Source organism: Pseudonaja textilis, chromosome 5 (genome assembly GCF_049901715.1).
Source record: "Pseudonaja textilis isolate UNSWEBS1 chromosome 5, rPseTex1.2, whole genome shotgun sequence".
Lineage (NCBI taxonomy): Eukaryota > Metazoa > Chordata > Lepidosauria > Squamata > Elapidae > Pseudonaja > Pseudonaja textilis.
The window spans coordinates 49,705,603-49,727,716 of record NC_141994.1 but is presented as its reverse complement, the minus strand read 5'-3'; the positions used below and the strand labels follow the sequence as shown (position 1 = coordinate 49,727,716).

Here is a 22,114-nt window from a genome sequence, read left to right as displayed (position 1 = left end):
CTCTGCCATCCCCTGTGAGCAAGTCATCTGCCTGGTATTAAACATCTACTAATCCAGGTATTGTAACAGAAAATGGGTATTCCCCCAAGTACAGCATTATGCTTGACTTTTTGGGTTTTTGTCCTCCTGCCACATTCCATTTGGGCATCTCTCAAGTAAAATTGATAAGAAATGAAGGAAGACGTGAAAACAGAGGAGAGATGGCCAAAGAGAGAAGGAAGATAGACCCTGCCATAATAATGAAATAAACTTGCTACTGTACTACAGGAATATGAATTTGATAGCGGAAGAATAACCACATCTCTTGCAGTACTATGTAGGTATGGGGCTCTGCAGAACAGGAGCAGGGATGGTGGATTTGTGGAAACTGACAAACACAAGACAACTGGAAATAAGCAACAAACTCTATTAACATCTTTATTTTTTTTTCTATGATGCCATGAGGAAAATGAAGTTTAACTTTAAAGTTAAAGGTACATATCAGAAAAAAATACACTGCTCAAAAAAATAAAGGGAACACTTAAACAACAAAATGTAACTCCAAGTCAATCACACTTCTATGAAATCAAACTGTCCACTTCAGTAGCAACACTGATTTACAATCAATTTCACATGCAGTTGTGCAAATGGAATAGACAACAGGTGGAAAGCATAGGCAGTTAGCAAGACATCCCCAATAAAGGAGTGGTTCTGCAAGTGGTGACCACAGACCACTTCTCAGTTCCTAAGCTTTCTGGCTGATGGTTTGGTCACTTTTGAATGCTGGCAGTGCTTTCACTTTAGTGGTAGCATGAGACGGAGTCTACAACCCACACAAGTGGCTCAGGTAGTGCAGCTTATCCAGGATGGCACATCAATGCGAGCTGTGGCAAGAAGGTTTGCTGTATCTGTCAGTGTAGTGTCCAGAGCATGGAGGTGCTACCAGGAGCCAGGCCAGTACATTAGGAGATGTGGAGGAGGCCGTAGGAGGGAAACAACCCAGCATCAGGACCGCTACCTCCGCCTTTGTGCAAGGAGGGACAGGAGGAGCACTGTCAGAGCCCTGCAAAATTTGTGGCCAGCGGGCTACAAATGTGCACGTGGCTGCTCAAATGGTCAGAAATAGACTCCATGAGGGTGGTATGAGGGCCTGACGTCCACAGGTAGGGGTTGTGCTAACAGCCCAACACCATGCAGGATATTTGGCATTTGCCAGAGAACACCAAGATTGGCACATTCGCCACTGTGCTCTTCACAGATGAAAGCAGGTTCACACTGAGCACATGTGACAGACGTGACAAGGTCTGGAGATGCCGTGGAGAACGTTCTGCAACATCCTTCAGCAAGACCGGTTTGGCAGTGGGTCAGTAATGGTGTGGGGTGGCATTTCTTTAGGGGGGTGCTCGTCAGAGGTAGCCTGACTGCCATTAGGTACCGAGATGAGATCCTCAGACCCCTTGTGAGATCATATGCTGGTACAGTTGGCCCTGGGTTCCTCCTAATGCAAGACAATGCTAGACCTCATGTGGCTGGAGTGTGTCAGCGGTTCCTGCAAGACGAAGGCATTGATGCTATGGACTGGCCCACCCATTTCCCAGACTTGAATCCAATTGAGCACATCTGGACATCATGTCTCGCTCCATCCACCAATGTCATGTTGCACCACAGACTGTCCAAGAGTTGGGGGATACTTTAGTCCAGGTATGGGAGGTGTTCCCTCAGGAGACCATCCGCCACCTCATCAGGAGCATGCCCAGGCATTGTAGGGAGGTTATACAGGCACGTGGAGGCCACACACACTATTGAGCCTCATTCTGACTTGTTTTAAGGACATTACATCCAAGTTGGATCAGCCTGTAGTGTTTTTTCCACTTTCATTTTGAGCGTAACTCCAAATCCAGACCTCCATGGGTTGCTAAATTTGATTTCCATTGATAATTTTTGTGTGATTTTGTTGTCAGCACATTCAACTATGTAATGAACAAAGCATTTAATAAGAATATTTCATTCATTCCGATCTAGGATGTCTTATTTTTGTGTTCCCTTTATTTTTTTGAGCAGTGTATATTAAAATGATACAATGCAAATATACTCACTCTTCTTTCCCCAAAACAATTTTAGAGATCTGCTCTCATCTTCTTGTTGGGAAACCAGAATTCAGGTAAACAAATGAAAGGAATTCAGGTAACAGAGTGCCAACAGAGAGAGCAAAAGAATGCTGGCTAGAAGGCATAAAACAAGGGATTGGTCTGCAGTTCCTGGCACTCCCCAAATACATTTCTGATTGCTTCTGACAACCAGGCAATTGACAAAATATTCTACATCAGGGGTCTCCAATCTTAGCAACTTTAAGACTGGACTCTGGGAGTTGAAGTCCACAAGTCTTAAAGTTGCCAAGGTTGAAGACCCCCTGTTGTAGATTTAATCTACCTTGTAACTGTGTTGAGGACAGTATTGTATTAAAGAGTATCCTTCAAGGAGCACAACTAATAACAACTTCAGAGTCTTTCACTCACAGCTTGAGATAAGCTGAACAAAACAGAACAGTGATGTTCTCACCCCAATATTATGCTGGGGGCAATATTGAACTCTAGAGCTTAGAAGAAATGCAACACACCACAAGGATGATGTGTGGCTTCATTACATTCACAATTCCAACAAAAAATCAATTCCAGCTTCATGGTCTCTCCTCATGCATACATATAACGTTAGATGTTTAAAATAGCCATTAAATTAGTAGAAGTAGATTTTATGCTGTGCTGTAACATCCTTACACTATTACCAAAGTCATATTGCCCATCACTTCCTTCTCTTTTTTTCTTGAATATTCATGCCTCGGAGCAAGATTGCTTTTGCTTAGCAGTGAGAGCAGTAGATTCAAGATGGGAAAGGTTGCATCATTTCTAGTCACCCTCTATGTATGAACACATATCTTCACATGATTCTGTTTCTAGTAAATGCACGAATAAACCACTTGAATATTATTTATATACTGTAGATCTCATGAACTGGATGGTGTTTCTTCCTTCTGATTCTCCTGTGAAATGCATGCCCTGGTCTCATTTTCAAACACAATAGTCACAATGCACAGGTTTCTCTGGGCATTTCCTAGTCTGCAGTTGTACAAAATTAAGCTTCCCCATGATCTGCAATGGTGCTCTATAAATCATACCATTGAATAACTTGCAGAGAAGAGGAGGAAGACAGACAAGGTGAAAACTTGGCTCAGTTGCAGAGCTACCTGCCCTCACCCTACTCCCCTTCCAATCTGTTTTGTAGAAATAACCACAATAGATTACTTTAAGACAGTATTGTCCATTTTTAGTCAGTACTGCTTACCTTTGCTTGTCAGCTGCCTTGGAAGACTGCAGTTCTGAAAAGCAAAAGATCAATAAACAAATAAGTAAACCAAGAAAAGTAAACACTTCAAAGGTGATGTGAGGATTCAGAATGTGGCACCTAAAACTGAAACTCAGTGAAAAAACTCATTTCAACTGTAATTTGCCCTCATGGGCTTTCTTTTAAGGGAAAGGTATTTTTGACACAGGCATGCTTGTCATGCCTTGTATTCTGTTTCAAAAGGTTGCTTTCAGTTGCACTTCCTCAAATGGTCAAGAGTAGAGAGAATGAAGCAAAAGCATATTTCCGGAAAGTTCGAATCAAGCTACTAGGCAGAGATTGCTGAAGCCTTGCAGTATAGTTACAGTGCATCAACCAAGGTAGAAAGTTTGGGTGCAGCACCCCTTCTTCTCTTGCCCACCTCCAGCCCACAGGTTGCTGCTGAGCTGCTTGAAGTGCAGAGGAAATACTTTTAATTTATTGGCTCTTTTCTGGGTCCTGCAAGGCACGCCTGAAGGAATGTCTCATCCAAGGCAGCTACGAGATGAGAGGTGAGTCATTTAGATACTTTCTCCAAAGGGCTTCTTAATGTGCCTTTGCCTTACCTTTTCAAAGTAAGTTGTTCAGGTTTTTTTAAAATATGTGATGCAGCTTCAGTTGTGGTAAGAGAGGAACGTCTGTGTATTGGTGCTCTCTTTGTTCTGATTGTACCCTACTGCTGCTGCTTGTTCTTTTTTCCCTTTTTCAAATGTGCATACGCCAGCTCAGCCCAAGATATTTTCCTGTCTTGAGATAGAGTGGCAAATAGAAAGTCTACTGTAAAGTACCTTTGGCACCTAAAACAGGAACTCCCCACAGCCCTGCCTCCTTGCTATTAAAGGGATGAAAATAATATGTTAATAACTTATCGTTGCTGCTTTCTGACCTCCTTAAATGGTACAACCTACTATGCAGAAATGCACCCACCTACCCCACAGACACCTCCCCCACAAGAAAAATATTGGCAGGAAGTTGTAAGCATACATCCCAACCTAGTATCTTCCTGATGTTCTAGGCTTCTTTTCCCATAATTCCCAATCAGAGTGGCCAGAAGGGCAATATAACCGAAGGGCACCTATCAGAGGTGGTATTCAGCAGGTTCTGACCAGTTCTGGAGAACTGGTAGCAGAAATTTTGAGTAGTTCGGAGAACCAGCAAATACCACCTCTGACTGGCCCCGTCTCCATCTATTCTCTGCCTCCCGAGTCCCAGCTGATTGGCTGGGTCTTCTTTTGTTGCCCTGCAAGGAGAATGGAGCTGGAAAGCAGGTTAGTGGGGTTGGGAGGGAATGGGGATTTTGCAGTATCCTTCTCCTGCCACACCCACCAAGCCACACCACGCCCACAAAGCCATGCTCACAGAACCAGTAGTAAAAATTTTTGAATCCCACCACTGGCACCTCTATTTCAAGACTGGTGAATTACATGGGTTTTAATGAAAAATACGCATTTAGAAATGTATGATCATCAACATAGGTCATCACCTGCTGCAATAATTGCTTTAATGTATATTTTAGTGACTTTGACCAGCTTCCAGATGATGTACCAGTTTCTGCAAATATTGCAGATATTGAAGAGAAGAGAGGTTTCTCCAGTTACTATGTAAGAAAATATTTTTCTTGTGTATGTTGACCTATGCTTATACCAGGGATGGGGAGAGTGGAAGTAGAGAAAACCCACTATTTTATCAAAGGGCTCTTAGGATGAAATGACTAGTTTCATTGGATTTGTTTCACTTGTTTTGCTGGTTTCAACTTAAATGACTGTTGTTTATCACACTATGGATACTAGAAACTTTGGAGATTCCAAAGGTGCTTTTTCAAAAGGAAACTGGACTTTCTTTGTCTTTGCTTGAAAATGTTTCACTTCTCATCCAAAAGGCTTTTTCAGAACTTCTTCTCCCGAGACCAGGAAATACTGGATTAAAATAAAAGATTGGCTACATGAAATCACCAAATATCAAACTGAACTTAAACCAGAATTTTTTCCTATTAGGAATAATTACAGATCAATATCCAAAAAGAATAAAATACATTAGTCTGCATATTCTGATGGCAGGCAGAATAGCTTTTGCACAAATGTGGAAAGAACCCAACATTCCCTCAGACAAATTAATTATATGTAAAATACTGGATTGTGAGGAAATGGATATGCTCACGTTAAAAATGAAAGAGAAGGAAAACTCCGAATATTATGCAATATGGTATAAATGGTATGAATGGTTAGAGAATAGATACAAAAAAGAAGATTACAGTAACGTAACCAATTTAAGAGGCCTTAAGAGAGTAAAATGATAGACATATAGAATATAACTTATATAACCTATATAAGATAGAAACAAATATAGATAAGATACAATAGATATGTGTTGATGTATGTAAATATATATGTGTGTGTGTGTGTGTGTGTGTGTGTGTTTGTGTGTGTGTGTGTGTTTTCTTAAGTTTTCGCGGGTACTTACATGTATGGCATTCAGCTTTGTTCAGGTATTTTCCCACGTCATTGTAGTTGTGCTTTTAAAGTTGTAGCGACATTTCAGCAGAATCCAATCTGCCATCAGAAGCCTGATGATGGCAGATGAGATTCTGCTGAAACGTCGCTACAACTTTAAAAGCACAACTACAATGACGTGGAAAATACTTAACAAACCTGAATGCTATATATATATATATATATATATATATATATATATATATATATATATATATATATATATATGTGTGTGTGTGTGTGTGTGTGTGTGTGTGTGTGTGTGTGTGTGTGTGTGTGTGTGTGTATAAAGATTTACAGTATCTGTTGATGCCAATGCACTGTTTAAAATATGAATGAGATTTGTACTTGTAGAAAAACACAATAAAAATCTATTTAAAAATTTTTTTTTGAAGAAGCACCTTTGGGATAACCATAACATGGATGATTGGGAATCTCTATAGAACCTGTAGAGATTTATAAAACTGTCTTAAAACTGCAATTGGAGGTAATATCAAACCAAGATTCACTATGGCTTAAAAAAGCTCATAACTTTCTTCCTCCCCATTGAGGTGGGAAAGTTTAAAAATGTTTTCCTTCATTATCAGAATTTTAACCTGAACAGTCTGTGATCAATATTTGTTAAATATGATCCAGGAAAAAATGCCCCATTTAAACTATGGTTAAGATTGTTCACTTAAACCAGTCTTCTTCAGTGCTATGTTCCAGATATGTTGGATTTTACTTCATTAACTTTCAGCCAACATACCCAGAGAACACATCTGAAGGGTGCTAAGTTAGGGAAGATTTTTCTTAACATTAATCATAGTTTATTAAAAATGGAAGCAAAAGCTCGAGGTAGATCCCTATGTCATACTCAACAAAGTTGACCCTTACTATCAAGGCAACCCTGTTGGGTATATGGATACACCAACTGGTTTGGGTGAATGAATATATAAAACCTAGGTTTAAGTGTTTGCAGCTTTAAGCTCCAAAACTGCAATGTCATTGCATAATTATGGGTGCGGTTGTAAGCTGCAATAAGAGGCAGCGACAGAGACGTAACACTTCCTGGTCTGATTCCTGGTTCTTGGTGTTACTGGTCTCTGGTCTGTCTGCTGTCTGCCTGCTGTTTACTCCTGTATGAGATGTCTACTGTGCAAGATACCTCTCTCTACTGAACAAAAGGACTGTGTTTACTTGGTGAGCTGTTTATACTCAGCATTGTCTTTGAGAGAAAGTAAACAGAAGAAGAAGATTTACAAGCAGATAAAGACATTGTATTTACTGTTTATAGACTAGGTAACTTGATGGATATACTGGATACTGACATATGGACTGAATGACTATTCTTAATCTCTGTGTGAATTAAATATCTATTTAAAACCACAAACAGTGTTTTTGTCTCAAGTGTGTGTATACTCTTGGGCCCAGCCTCTCTCTCTCATTTGGCTGCCTGGTTAGACTGCTGCTGTGCACTCTGCTCAGGGGTTTATCCCCAAACACTAACAAACCCATTGGGAATAAAGGAAAAACATCCCCTGATAATCTTGCTTTGCTTCCTCTATCCTGGTCTGCAAATTATTTATTGGAAAGCTGGAGACATGGTGAAGGTCCAGATTCCCCACCATAGGTCAAACAACTGACCACGTATGTAGATAAATATTTTTAAAAATATCTAAAGTGGAGGCATATAGCTTTGACTGAACCCTGATAAGGTTGAGTGGCTATGAACATATGAGGCTTTGGGACCCTTTAGTTCTGTCTCGGGTTGCACTGCCCCAGACATCCTGTGCACTCATGACTCCTGTTCAAAGAGCAGGTGGCAGTTGTTGCTAGGAAAGCCTTTGCACAACTTCATATTGTGCATCAGTGTGCCCTTTCCTGGACTGTGGGTCCCTGTGTTCAGCCATTCATGCCTTGGTGATCCTATGTTGGGACTACTGCAATGTTCTTTACATGGGGCTACCCTTGAAGAATATTCAAAAGCTATGGCTGGTGCAAAATGCAGCTGTATGGACAGTTCCTTAGTGTGGCCCATGTAATACCACTAATGTGTGAGCTTTATTGTTTTGCCAGTCTACTTCCGGGTTCAATTCAAGGTGCTTGTTATGATCTTTAAAGCCTTTTATGGTATGGGTCGACTCTAGGCTACTTGAGGAACCATCTCACCCCAATGGTATTGGTCCGCTCCACTCATTGTAGTGGAAGAGACATGCTGCAGACTGCATTACTCAAGAAATTCCAGCTGTGGGGGGGACTCCAAGAGAAGAACCTTTTCCGCCATGGTTCCTGCCTTCTGGAATATCATGGTCCTTGGGGTGAGATCCGCTCCCATCCTCTTGGCCTTCTGTAAGAGCCTATAAACCTGACTCTCCTGATTGGCCTGGGTCCCCAATGTGGATGTCCCATGTTGGAGGTGGTTAGTGGACTAGGAAGAATATCTCACCTCCACTCCTTAGTATTCTGATATTTTAATTTATTTAATCTTTGTTTACTATTTACTGTTTTAATATTTTGTACCTTAGTTTTTTATATATGTTTATAAGCTGCCCGGATTTGTTTGACAGTGAGATAGGTGGCATATGACCTTAATAAATAAGCGAGCAAACCAACCAACATGCAGTATAATGACTAAGGCATTGGGTTACACCTGGGTCCATCCTCAGTTTAAAAACTCACTCATGTCTTTGCACCAGTCATTCGCAGCTCAGTATAAACTCTTAGGATTGATGATGTGGGGATAAAAAATAAAGGGGAATCCTCATAAAAAGTGACACTTTGAATGGCAGATGGGATATAAATCTAAGGAGGAAATTAATGGAAATTTACATTTTTGGAATATTTGTTGCCTGTAACAAGCTTCCAGCAAGTTCCAAGCAATTCTGCTAGGGTGGCATGAGTGCCTTTTGGAGCAGACATAGATATTCATACTTGTTTTTATTTTTGTGAAATAGCATGAAGAACTCAACTATTGTGATTTGTAAACCACGATATGGCTTAGAATAGTCTACTCCAACCTGGACATCCAGCAGATATGTTAGGTATAGAAGACCCAGACTTCCTAGCCAGGGATTGGCATTTGAGATTTGTCCTCAAAAATTTGGAATGCAATGATAATTTCTAGCCCAAAATATCTGGGCGGCTAGAAATCAGCACATTGTGGTTAAAACAAATAATCTTAGTATGCTATGTGATTCCAGCTACAAGCAATCTTGTTTTTATTCGATCAAGAAAAGATAGGAAAGGAGATGTATGGGCAACTAAGGTTTATTTATTCAATTGAACATTATTCTAAACTAAACCAAGCATTAATGGTCATAATATATAATTAGTATTGAATGAAAACCATCTTGTATGGTGGAGGACACATATAGAAAAGATATTTACATATTTCTATTTTCCTGAATTCCTTTGCTTGTACGAAGAAGTTAGGAAGAAGTTATGAAGACTAGACTAATTTTCTTTAGCATTTTAGGTAGAAATGTATTTGTGTTGTCTAAAATTCTTTTAACTGGAGATGTCGGGAATTTTGAATTCTTCTTTTCTAGGTATTTGTGATTGAGGTGAAAACAAAAGGCAAGAGCAGATATATGATATTTCGACGTTACAGCCAGTTCTATAGCTTGCATGCCAAACTGGAAGAAAGATATGGTGCAGAAAGTAAAAATAGCAGCTTTACCTGCATACTTCCTACTCTTCCAGGTAAACCACAAAACCTTTCTGGTCCTGCATCTAAATTTTCTTCCTTGATTACGTGATAATGGACCACTTAATGGTCGCATAGTGAAAGATTTATCAATGCAGAAGATTTTAAGATTATGTTAATACAGTGATTCAAATGATGGATACCTTTGCCTTTGCACTTTGTTCTGAACTCCCAAATACAATGCTACCCTAATTTGAATATCACTTTTGAAATCATCCTTATGGTGTAACTACTGTATTTTGCAATAATATTTTTTGTATCCTTATTCATTGTTTTTGTGTTCTTTTATACTTTGTGAGCTGCCTACAGTCAGTTGGGGTCTGGGATCAAAAATTAAATGAATGAATAAATATATAAAATTTAGGTAATCTGGGAATGCTTACGTTTGCCATATATTCTTAAGTGGCTTTTCCAATAGATGTGCCTTATTATTTTTGGTAGCCACCCCCCAACTTCTAATTCTAAATGAAAAGCCATGTTAAAAATAATCAGATTCAGACCTACAATTTTATTTGCAGCAGCCAATTATGTACATTTCCACAGGAGGTCCTCCTCTAAGTAGAATACCTTCAGCCCCCCACATACTAGCTCCAAATGATCCCAGTCTTGATTATGTAAACCTCATATGTTTTTAGAAACACAGTTTCCAAGCTGTTTTAGCATGTTAAGTCTTTTGCACATATGGGTGCACACCAGGTCCAATCAATTAAACACTGTAATTGTTGAATACTCTAATGGGGTGTGAAGCTGAGGAATGAAGGCTTCACTCAGATCTGCCATTATGGTGAGAAAAAATGGTTAAATGTGATTGGCTGAGCCTCCTGACAGCTCCCTATAAAAGGGTGAGCTGTCAGGCAGGCAAGTTGCTGTGTTGTACTGATCTACTGGATGGATAAAGAGCTGTTAGTTACTGATCAGTGTCCTGCCTCTTCAATCTGCCCCAATGTAACAGTAATTTTATGGGATTAAGGAAGCAAGCCTTCGGGTTTGCTTCCTTAAGCAAACCAGGGGGCTTTCTGGAAAAGCCCCCTGTCTCTTAAAAATGGAGGGCTTTCAGTGTCCTTGCTTTCCCGAAACCCAGGGGCTGTGGCATCCCTGTTGAGATTCTGCATGTTAGGGAATGTGTTCAGATAGCTTTTAAGACGTTTTTATTCTATGTTTGGACCTAGTGTACATTATCCTGGAGTTGGGTGGTTTTAACAATTCTGCCTGCCTGCCTGCCTGTCTCTCCAGGACATGAATATTATGTTAACTAAAACATTCTCAAAAGTAGAATCTAAATCTTCACCTTTCCTGTACACCCCTTAGTTTAAAACATCTCATTTCACCAATTATTCTTCAACTTATGCCATTGTCTCTCCTGTTACTAAGGAAAACTATTTCTGCTGCGTGAGACAGAGCCTGTACTGTTTTTCACATCATCAGTTCCTATTTTTTAAAACAGTCCCTCCCTTGTTTTTTTAAAACACATACAAAGAAGGCATTCTTATGCCGAACAAAGCCCCCAATTCTTTTAGTTATCGCTGTCAAAGGTAAAGACCCTCTGCTACTCTTGAGCCTTAGGTTGTTTTGTTTATAGAGAATTGGTTTTCCCTCACCATCTGTTCTATTTGAAAATATGTTGGTCTTTGCCACGCTATTAAAATCGTTATCAATATTGTGAATTTAAAATGGGCATTTGGTGATCCCAGCACCATAGAAATCATTAGTTCCTTTCACAGAATTATTGACCGCAGGATTCTCAGTAGGAAGACATTTTGCATTCTCAGTAAACTGCAGGTTGCATGAGACAGAGCATAAGTGTTACATTAATACAGAAACAATGAGAATTTATAGTGTGATTTGCAATTGGTAAACACCTCCCAAAGGGGGAAAAAAATCCTATACAAGTAGTCCTTGACTTACAATTGAACCCAAAATTGATGTCGCTAAGTGAGACATTTGTTAAGTAAGTTTTGCCCCATTTTATGACCTTTCTTGCCACAGTTGTTAAATGAAACACTGCAGTTGTTTATTTAGTAACACCGTTGTCAAGTGAATCTGGCTCCACCATTGACTTTGCTTGTCAGAAGGTTGCATGACCCTGTGACACAGCAACCCTGAACCAGGTGCTATTTTGATCACATGTGAAAGTGTGAAAAATGGTGATAAGTCACTTTTTCTGTGCCATTGTAACTTTGAATGGTCACTAAATGGACCATTGTCAATCAAACTTTCTAATGTTTTTTTTCTCTACACATCCCTTCCACGTGATCTTTATTTACAATGATGCTTTTCAGGAAAAGTTTATGTTGGTTCAAAGAAGGAGATTGCAGACAGCCGAATCCCGACGCTCAACATATACATGAAGGTAAGTATTAATTTTTAGGATAGGTTTTCAGCTTTGATCGTGGAGCTACTTAGTGTAAAATATTGTTATAGAATACTGCCTACTTTTACACAATTGTATACATTACTACTGAGCTTGTAAACTAGGGTAGTGGAGCTTGCTGTGTGATTAACTTTTGTTGCAGTATTAATTTGCCATGTTCAGCGTAAACACTAATACATGAGGGAAGCTTTTGGATTAGAAGCTTTAGGATAACACGTGAAATACTGCCACTTGTCCTATAGAAATTGGGAAACTTTCCAAATTAATAGACTCCATTTTATATTTCCTTCCTTTATTTGCATTATTCCACTAAACTCAAAAACATTTGAGTCTTTATGGATTTTTGCATTATTTCCCCTTGTATATAACATTAAGTCATTTGCTGCTGGGTGATCTTGATGACTTTAGTCTACTTGCAACCTATAGCATGGTAGGAGAAGAGAAAAACTTATAGGAAACATTTATTTTTTGTGCCTTTCATTCCTCTTTGTGGTTGCTTGTTTCTCTGAACCATTTCACAATTTCTTGCAGGTTACTAATCCATTTAGAAACCAGTTGACTGAATTCTGCAACCTCTAAGAGCAGAAACCACTAGCTAGAATACTTGCAGACCTGCCCATTAAACCAGGAACAGTCACCCAATATTTGTGCAGGAGTTGGCATCATAAAGATTGAGGCTGTTAGAGTATCCATTAGCACTCCAAATGATGTTTAGCGTCCCCAACAAATTGAAAGCAGTCATTTTGAAAAAAAAAAGTATTGGTGAAGAGTTTTGGATGCCTGGGACATAATGCAAGATTACACAGTTGTCCAGAAATGGGTGCACATATCTAGCATCCTATGCAGCCTTACATAGTCCAAACATAATTTAATCATAAGAAATTAGAGACACTTCTCAGTGTCACCTCCCCAAGATGTCTGGTGATCTGAGACAGGACATTATAACCAAAGCTGTTAATCCCACTTACAATGCCAACGTAACTATAGATCATTCCAAACTCCCCAACAATCCTGCTGGATATCTGGGGGGAGTTGTAAAAAAAAAATTATAAAATGGAAGGAGGGTTTGATTTAAAGGGACAAGGGCTTCAATTGCACAATTATGGTTGTCATTTCAATTTTTTTTTTTTACTGTCCCAGCAGATGCTCCAAGCTTCTTACAGTATTGATAATAAAGAGCTCTCATCAACAAAGAGCATGTGTCAGGCTTAAGGAATAGGGATATTGGGCACTTCCCTCTTGCATGAGGTGAAGATGGGACAGGAGGCGAGTGTTTTAACTCGTCCCCCAGAAAGATTTCTTCTACTTGTAAAATACCAAGACAGAAACTGTCCATTTCTTAATTTGATTTTTTTTATTCATTGACACAGAAGCTGCTTAGCTTGCTACCCTGTGTGTTTCTAGATGAAGATATCCGCTTATTTTTCTGTCAGTCAAAGTTTGATACTGAACAGATACCTCAAGGACTGAGAAGGCTACGCCCTCGCACTCGCCGTGTGTGAGTATGCAACAAACTTAGGAGACAGTTCTTACTAATTTCCTAGCAAAGGTGGTATTCAGCAGGTTTTGACCAGTTCTGGAGAAGCAGTAGCAGAAATTTTGAGTAGTTCGGAGAACTGGCAAATACCACCTCTGACTGGAGATTTTACAGTATCCTTCCCCTGCCACGCCCACCAAGCCACACCCACAGAACCGGTAGTAAAAAAAATTGAATCCCACTACTGCTTCCTAGCCTAGTTAATAAACATTTAGCTGGTTGAAATACTAATTCCGTATTGTTCCCCAGTGGACCTGGTGAAATACTCTTTCTCTCTTCTTTATGATAGAAAGAGTGTGAGTCCTCAAGAGCCAGGGTTTGACAGATTGGCAGCTCCACGAGTGGAGGTGAGTGCCTCACTAGCTATGTGGTCTAACATTATTGTTAGAATATATGCTTTTTAAGTATTTTGTGAAACTATTATAGCCAGATGGCAATGTTTATAAATTTTTATCTATAGTATACACTCTATGCCTTTTCTCGGTATAAATTTTCTTGTTTCCTGTCACAGTTAAACAGTAAAGCACATGGTGATTGTGCACTATTTGTTCTGTGGGGCTATAAAACAGACTTTCTAACAGCTATAAGGTTATTTCTCTGAATGTGTCATTATTCAGCCACTATCTGGCCAGAGGATCCTCTTTCAATAACAGAGCGGGAGTTTGTGAGCCAGTAGGAAGAACTTCTTACTTTCCACTTAGAAAGAATTGTCCCTATGACAACTGAAATGTATTGTATAGAAGGTTAGAATCTCATTCTTAAAATTACTTTTGCTAAAACTGTAATTTACTGGTGATTTTCTTTCAGAGCCATGAAATCTATCAATCAGTGTTATCATGGTATGGTATAATTCTGCAGTAGAGAAATATTAGCAGAAGCCTGTAAGAGGGCAATGTTGCTACACATAGTGGTATTAACTGGTATAATCCAATTACAGGTTTTCTAATACAAGACTTTTACACAAATATTTTCAAGGTCTTTAAACTATTGTGATGCAATGCTTCCTTTCTGTGAATATAGATTATACCCAATTTTTGTAACTTGGTAATCTGATCTCCTACAATTGGATTCTTTCCCATAGGCACTGTTTGATTTTACTGCCTCCAATAAACTGGAATTGAGCTTCAAGAAAGGAGACTTGATCTATTTACTCAGCAGGGTCAATAAAGATTGGTTTGAGGTAAATATTGTGGGGTCCTCATGTGGCCATAATTTACTGATTTGAATTGATTGGAATTGCAGTATCTCCTAGTGTGGCCAGTGTGGAATTCAAGCATGATAGAAATTAAGGACTTGCAACAACTTCAGTCAGGGATTCTTTAATCCTTCTCATCATTGCATGGTAAATGGAACATAAAACAGCATGGATTATCTTCCAGGGATTACACTTTGGGGGAATAAGAGTATAGAAGTTTAGGTGGAGGACAATGAAAGCAGTAAGAAGGCACATCCTGACACAATTTCTTCACAGGAACCCCCTGAAGGCACTGAGATGTGGTTGGTGGATTAACATAGTTACATTGTCATGCTTAGAGCTAACTGCTTAGAGCCAACTGGCATCATACTGTACATGTAAGACATGTATACTTATTTGCTATCTTTGGGTTCTTCTAATGCTGTTTTTTCTTTTAGTGGCTTACAGACTCATATCAATATTTTTTTCAGGTTAACTGGTGAGGCTATCCTGGGCCATATCCATGGGCAATAAACACTCCTCTTCTGCTTTCATACAGTTAATAAGAGGGAGTTATCTTTAAAAAAAAACTCCCCTCTTTTATTCCAGGGAACTCTTCGAGATGCTACTGGAATTTTTCCATGTGACTTTGTGTCAGTCATTAAAGATCTCCCTCAGGAAGAGGATCCAATCAACTGGCTGCGCTGCTATTACCATGATGATAATGTCAGCTCTATCAGGTAGTGTGACAAAGCAACTTTCTGGACATTGTACTTTATATAGTTGTCAGTGCTTTGAGGTTCAACGTCAGTCCCACTCTGAGAATCGTTCTCCTATTCCCACTAAGAACAGGAGATTGTGGAATAATATTTTTGTTTTACATTTATTTATGTAGCACTGTGGGCCAGCATTACATGTTACAGACTGCAAGATGACAGATCTTGATTTATAGTGGCTGTGTCAGGAACCAAATTCAAATCTTCCCTCCACTAAAACCAGTGATTTCTTTAGGGTAATCTCTTAACTTTTCCCCTTGCTAGACTGACAATATTATTCTAGACCAGAGGTGGGCAAACTTTTTGGCTCGGGGGCCTCATTGACTTTTAAAATTTGACAGACGGGCCGCCACCTGGTGTCAAAATGCTTGTCATTACAAGTCAAAATCAAATGAATGCAATCATTCAATCATTCAATCATTCACATCAAACCTTAATTCTGTACCAATCTTCGGCGGGCCGGATTAAAAAGACCAATGGGCCGGATGTGGCCCCCGGGCCGCAGTTTGCCCACCCCTGTTCTAGACTGATGATATTATTCTAGACTGATGATATTATTCTATCTTGCAGAATTAAGCAATGTGTGTGATTAATTTGAACATCTGAAATTTTTAATGATAGTTAATTAATATTATCACTGAAACTTCTCTATGTTAGTTTGGTTATACTTCATGGTCCTTGGAAGCTGTTTGGTGTAGAGATACATTTCAACTCTCCCTGTTGGTAAAGGACACACTACATGTTACAAGCTAATATATATGCCTAAAAATAAAGGAAAGATTGTTTTTGTGAGTGGGAAACACACATACACATTTCCACCTTATTGTTTTTGCACTCCAAATAGCCTTAACCAGTGGCCTAACCATTCATGTGAATGAATTTCAGAGTCCAACATGGGAAATCTCTTTGAAGGCAACAAAATTTGGAAGAAAGGTTCTTATGTCTTCTGTGGTACTAATTCCACATCCCCATTCTTAATGCTCCTTTTTTTTATAGTCATTTTATTAAAGATTACAGTTAAACATCTAAAAACTATTGCAAACTACAAAAGTAAAGGAATATAAATAAAAGTAGAAACTTCAGAAAAAATAGAAATAAAAATTGAAAGGAAAAAAATAATATAGTAAAGAAAGAGAAAAGAAATGTATAAAAGAATAACTTCATCACATCAAATATAAACAATGTTGGTAACTCATGAATGAAGGCAAATATATGTGTCCCAAGATTCAAGACTTGTTCTGGAGCCCATCCTCAACTCTGAGGATGGACTGTAGCATGAGCCTGAAAGCAGAGCTGTCTTTAGTTCATTATTTCTTACTGAAAAGTCCCCTATTCTTAATCCTCCTTCTTGAAAATATATTCCTTAAAAAAAAAAAAAACTCCTGATTTGTAGTTTAGGGTCTACTTTATTAGTTGAAAAGTATTGCGGTGATAGGATTTTGAGCAAAGGGCAGGACAAATGTATGGACTTTAACTCTCATAACAAGTCATGTTGGCTGGGAAATTGGGGGAGTAACCATCCATACATCTAGAAGGTACCCTAGTTGGAGAAGGCTAGTCCCCTATTCATCTCTTGATAAAACTCTTGACACACAGCCAAGAACTTCCTGTTTTAAATGCACACCGGTGAAATCATTTCATATTTGCACTTCTGGAAATACTGAGTTGCCTAGAACTGAAAGAAAAAAATGTGGTTGCTATTAAGTACTATCAGATTAGAGGCATGATGCTGTGCTGATTTTTACTGCTATCTTAATTGCCCCCAAAGTGTAAATGTGCATGTTAATTCTTCCTTAGCGGGCAAGAGTACTGTGTGTATATATTTCATTTTTTAATTTTTTTGTACTTATATTCTAAATATGTCATGTTTTTTTACTCTCAAATTTCCTCTATGACATTTCTGCAAAAAATTATTCTCTCCTCCCCTCTCCTTTAGGGATATATCGGTGGAAGAGGACTTGAGCAGCATCCCATTGTTCCAAGACCTAATGGAGTTAATCAGGTAAAGATATAAGCCGATCAACTTGTAGTCTGGATATCTCCAAATATTTGCATTCATATATGTTAAATTTATATGCTGCCCATCTCGCTGTCCAAAATAACTCCAAAATTAACCAAGAACTCAGGTTTTTACATGAGCATATCTACGCCTTATAGACCAGTGGTCCCCAGCCTTTTGGCTTAATAGCCCAGCTGGGGGTGGGGAGAGAGGATGATGCCATGTGATTTGCACAAGCGGATAAAGGAAGGATTGGATAAAAGGATTAGAAACAATTCCTGTTTGGGCCGATTCTTTGATTGAGCAGCAGAGTTTTAGCTCTGATGTATTTCTCAGCTCTGGTTCTTGGATCTGAGCTTATTCCTCACATCTATTTTAAAGCAGAAAAGTATGTTGGCAATTGCCAATCTCTATTTTGCCTCAAGAGTATTGATCCTCCTAGTCTTAATGCTGAACAAATAACAAAAGTGTTGGTAAATCATACTACATTCATTTGTTCTCCTACCAAATGTCATCAGTTGATGGGAAATATCTGCCAACTGCTCTTCTAATTGTGAATAGAAGTGCATTTTGTCAAACATAGTTTGTGTTGCTGTGTTCAGCTGAGAGTCAGGCTCTTTTTGGATATGGGTTTGGTATTATTTGAGAATAGTGCCATTCCAAAATGATACCAGTTTGGAATAGTGCTAATATGGAATAATACTATATGGGAACAGTGCTAAACTTTGTTTTTTTAAACTGTTCTATACTGGAGAAGACATCTCTGCCTCTCCCTCTTTCCTCAATTTTTGATTAGAACTTTTAGTCATCTATGCTTATTCAATGTATTTAGGCTGGTTGGAGAGGGTGAAACAACAGATGAAGGCAGGAAGGGGGCATAAGAGAATCTGCTCAAAGATCTCTCAGCCAGATATCTCCTTCACTCAGAGTTGTTTCCAATTTCCAGAATGTGCTTAGTTTTACTCCCCTATCTAGTCAATTTCTCGGCAGGCTCTTTTAATAGCTTGCTAAAAGAATTGTGGGAGAGACAGAAGTGACCAGATCAGTTATTTCTTGCCTTTCCTCTCACCTTTCACCAGTGGTGGGATTCAAATAATTTAACAACCGGTTGTCTGCCCTAATGATTTCTTCCAACAACCAGTTCCCCAAACCACTCAGAAAGTTAACAACTAGTTCTCCCGAAGTGGTGTGAACTGGCTGAATCTCACCACTGCCTTTCACTCTCCCCTCTTTTCTTGTACACAGACACGTTCAAAGATTAGGGCTTTATGAAACAAATATTTGCCCTGCCTTTGATAAAACAAAAACAAAAGGGTCCCTCCATTCTTTAGTTAGAACATTTATATGGTCACATAACTGAACCAAAGTGACTTTGCGCAGCCTTCAGAAAAGACAACAACGAACCTAACGAAAGTGATACAAAGCCACAATGTGTAAACGGATAAACAACGGTCGAAGAATAGAATGGGGATCCAAACAGAGGTGGTGACATCATTCCAATCTGGGCTGAAATATAACACAACTTTCTAACCTGGTGAAGGAGCCAGGTCTTTCTAAAAGATCAGGCAGAAGCACATTCCACAAGATAGGGGCTCGATTGAGAAGGTTAATCTCCTACAATAACTAAGATGGCATGGCTTTAGAAAAGGGTCCTGAAGTGTATCTACTCTATATGAGCAGTCTCATAAGTACTGTTACCTGATCCTATGCCATATTGGAGTTTAAGGAGGATAACCAGCACTTTGAATTGTACCCAGAAGCAAACCAGTGTAGCTTGTGGAATAAGGGCGTGAAGCACTATGTGAAGCATTTGCAACTTTTGGTACCACTGCATTCTGGGTTAATTGTAGCTTCCAGATGGTCTTTAAGGGCAACTCCACATAGAGTTCATTGCAATAATCCAATTGGGAGCTGAGTAAGGCATAGATCCAGAAAGGGGCACAATTGGCACAGAGGCTAAAGTTGTGCAGAAGTCCCTCTGGACACAGCTGCCACATGCTTTTCAGGCAGGGTCTGTTAGTCTAAGAGAACTCACAAGTTGTGCATTTAGGCTGAGCAGGGCAATACCATGCTGCCGAGAATCAAGGATGAAACACTAATTCTGGGACTCAAAGGGTCCAAAATTCAGAGTCATCCAGACTTGGTATGACTGACCGGAAAACTTATTTTTCCTCACCCAGGCCTCCACAATCTCCACCCTCCTGACAGTTTCATCAGGATGACTGGAGCAGAGATGTACAATAGATTCTAGAATATCATTAGCATATTGATAATACTGCACCCAATGACAATATCTGACTTCTCCTGGCAGCTTCGAGATGTTGAAAAAAAAGGGAGACAAGGAGGAACACTAAGACCACCCTGCAAAGTAGAGATCTCCAGCTAGACCACGGGTGTCAAACTTGTGTCATTACAGTGGCGTCATGTGACCTATCACAGTTTTTGTCCCCTTCAGTAAACTGGCCATGGCCAGGATGTGATGCATCTGGCTGTGGGCCGCAAATTTGACAGCCCTGAGCTAGACTATTTCACCCACTAACACTGACTGGAATTAGTCGTGGAGGAAGAAGAACCATTGCAAAATAGTGTTTCTCATTTCCAATATCCCAAGCCGGGAATTATCATGGCTAATGGTGCTGAAGGGAGCTCAGAGACCAAGGATGCATTATCTATACCAAGCCCCTCAGAGGTTATCCACTAGTGTGACAAAATCCAGTACTGACTGAAAAAGGTCTAGATAATCCACTTCCTCTAGAATCTTCTGGAGCTATAGGATGCCACCTTCTAACCACCTTCCCTAAAAAGGTCTCAAATTCCTTTACTGTATTGAAAAATAATTTATTTCTCCCCCACTAGAATCTAAGTTTCCTCCTTTCCCTTCGCATTGTTTATTCAGTCATTCTGTTTTTAAAAAAATAATTTCCAAGTGATCCAGCTTGGTTGGATTTCCCAGTATGCAAGAAGAAATTGGATGTGAGCTCACATTTTCTCTTAAAACTTGTTCTACATTTGTTTGTCAGCTTTCTTGCTGGGGCAATCATATATTCTTGGCATTGTTGGGAATTGCGTTCCAGCAAGTGGATTGGTTTCTTGCTCTTTGACAATGGAAAACTAACACATTTGGTTGAAGGTAGCCTCTACACACACACACACACACACATACACACACACACACACACACACACACTCACACTCACACACACACTTTTCTCATGCAAGGAGACATGGATATGAGTGTATTTGTCAGCAAGCTATTCCCGGATTTGCCTTTTGAGATTGTGAAGTTCTGTGACAGATCTGAATCAACTCAGCAGCTAAACATTTGAAGAGCGTATCTGATAATGTCATTTTCTTGCCTGTCTAGCTTGGCATTTTAACATTAACCAAGAAAGCATTTCCAGACAAGATCAGGTTTCTTGAAGATATTGCAGTGACTAAGCTGATAATTGCTTATCTGTTGTTAATAACTAACAGAGTCTAACTTTGGCACTGACAACAAAAAAACAGGTGAGAGACTGTGTATATGCCAGCATAGGATGGGACACACTTCCAGACCAGAAAGTGGAAATGTGTTTTGGCACATTCTTCTTGGTGTGATTCTGATCCTATAATGAAATATCTTGTTTTGTTTTTTTTCTCAGGCGTGAATTTAAGCGGAATGATATTGCTTTGAATTACCGTGATGCTGAGGGGGATTTGATCCGTCTGCTTTCTGATGAGGATGTTGCACTTATGGTGATGCAGGGCAGAAGTTGGCCTTCTGAGAAACATATCTTTCCATGGAAACTGCATGTTTCCAGAGAAGACGATTACAGCATTTACCACTCAATAAAGCCTGCCGTTTCCACATAAAAACCACTAAAGAACATTCATAAGGAACTTGATGTTTTGACAGAAAGCAATAATAATTAACTGATTAGACCAGTGTGGAATCGACCCATTAAAAATGAATTCTGTACAACTGCTTACAATGCCTTTTTTCCCCTTAAAATTATGAAGCATGAAGAAGTCTTAAGGACTCCTAGCCATTACATTAATGTCTGAAGGAGCCATTATCTCCTTATAGATATTACCAGATTTCATTGTACCAGACTACCAGTTTTAGTAGTTAGCAGATTAAATGCTTGATTTAGAAAAAAATGCTTATTTTTATTTAATATTGAGCTGTCATAGAGCTAACATATATTATTAGAAATAAAAAAAATAAAATATTAAAAGACATTCCTAACCCTGATACTATTGTCTTCCATAACTCCTGTTTTGACAAGCTACTAATAATTTTGTAATGTTTCATTGTAATTGATGTTGGTTTTGCTGTTGTTATTAATATTCAGAACCATAAATACATTTCCTTACATTTTAGAAAAAGCAACTATAGGCTGAAGGCTGTACCATATCTTGCTGAGTTATCTCTATTTTAAAGAGAGAGAACTCAGAGAATACATGACATTGACATTTAAACTTGGAGAAAAAAATTGGGGGGTGAATCACTTTCCTTTCCGTTTTTTCCCCCAGCACATCTGCAAGTATTCAGTCCAGGCATGTATTAGTCTATGTCAAGATTTCTTTTTCTAGAAATATGTGAGTGGACATTTCTACACATTTTCCCAACAAACTATGCATTTTAATATATTTTAATATCTGTTAAGAACAACTTATTACAGATACAACCAAATTTCATGACACCAGCTCATGTATTTGAGGAGAGTTTATATGATAGCAA

The 22,114-nt window shown here is 39.0% G+C and overlaps 1 protein-coding gene and 1 long non-coding RNA gene across 2 annotated transcripts in view; one reads left to right on the top strand and one right to left on the bottom strand.

The window, feature by feature from the left end:
* Positions 1 to 4,177, bottom strand: part of LOC148125645 (uncharacterized) — a 28,365-nt gene extending 24,188 nt beyond the window's left edge. Inside the window, exons 1-2 of the long non-coding RNA XR_015743890.1 lie at positions 3,924 to 4,177; positions 3,319 to 3,352 (exon numbers count right to left, since the gene is read on the bottom strand). This is a non-coding gene — a long non-coding RNA (uncharacterized LOC148125645). The remainder of the gene's footprint in view (positions 1 to 3,318; positions 3,353 to 3,923) is intronic.
* NCF4 (neutrophil cytosolic factor 4) lies at positions 3,606 to 21,612 on the top strand. The gene is made up of 10 exons (XM_026700183.2): positions 3,606 to 3,869; positions 4,874 to 4,958; positions 9,377 to 9,530; positions 11,814 to 11,884; positions 13,276 to 13,403; positions 13,732 to 13,789; positions 14,524 to 14,622; positions 15,226 to 15,356; positions 17,329 to 17,394; positions 21,033 to 21,612. Exons 1-10 carry the CDS (start codon positions 3,838 to 3,840, stop codon positions 21,241 to 21,243), a joined length of 1,035 nt encoding a protein of 344 aa, XP_026555968.1. The 5' UTR covers positions 3,606 to 3,837; the 3' UTR covers positions 21,244 to 21,612.
* The last annotated feature ends 502 nt before the right edge of the window (positions 21,613 to 22,114 follow it).

Coding starts and splice junctions, on each gene's coding strand:
- NCF4 (XM_026700183.2), top strand. CDS start 3,838: ATGTCTCATCCAAGGCAGCTACGAGATGAGAG. Junction 4,959..9,376: donor GAGGTTTCTCCAGTTACTAT/GTAAGAAAATAT, acceptor CTTCTTTTCTAG/GTATTTGTGATTGAGGTGAA. Junction 9,531..11,813: donor CATACTTCCTACTCTTCCAG/GTAAACCACAAA, acceptor GATGCTTTTCAG/GAAAAGTTTATGTTGGTTCA.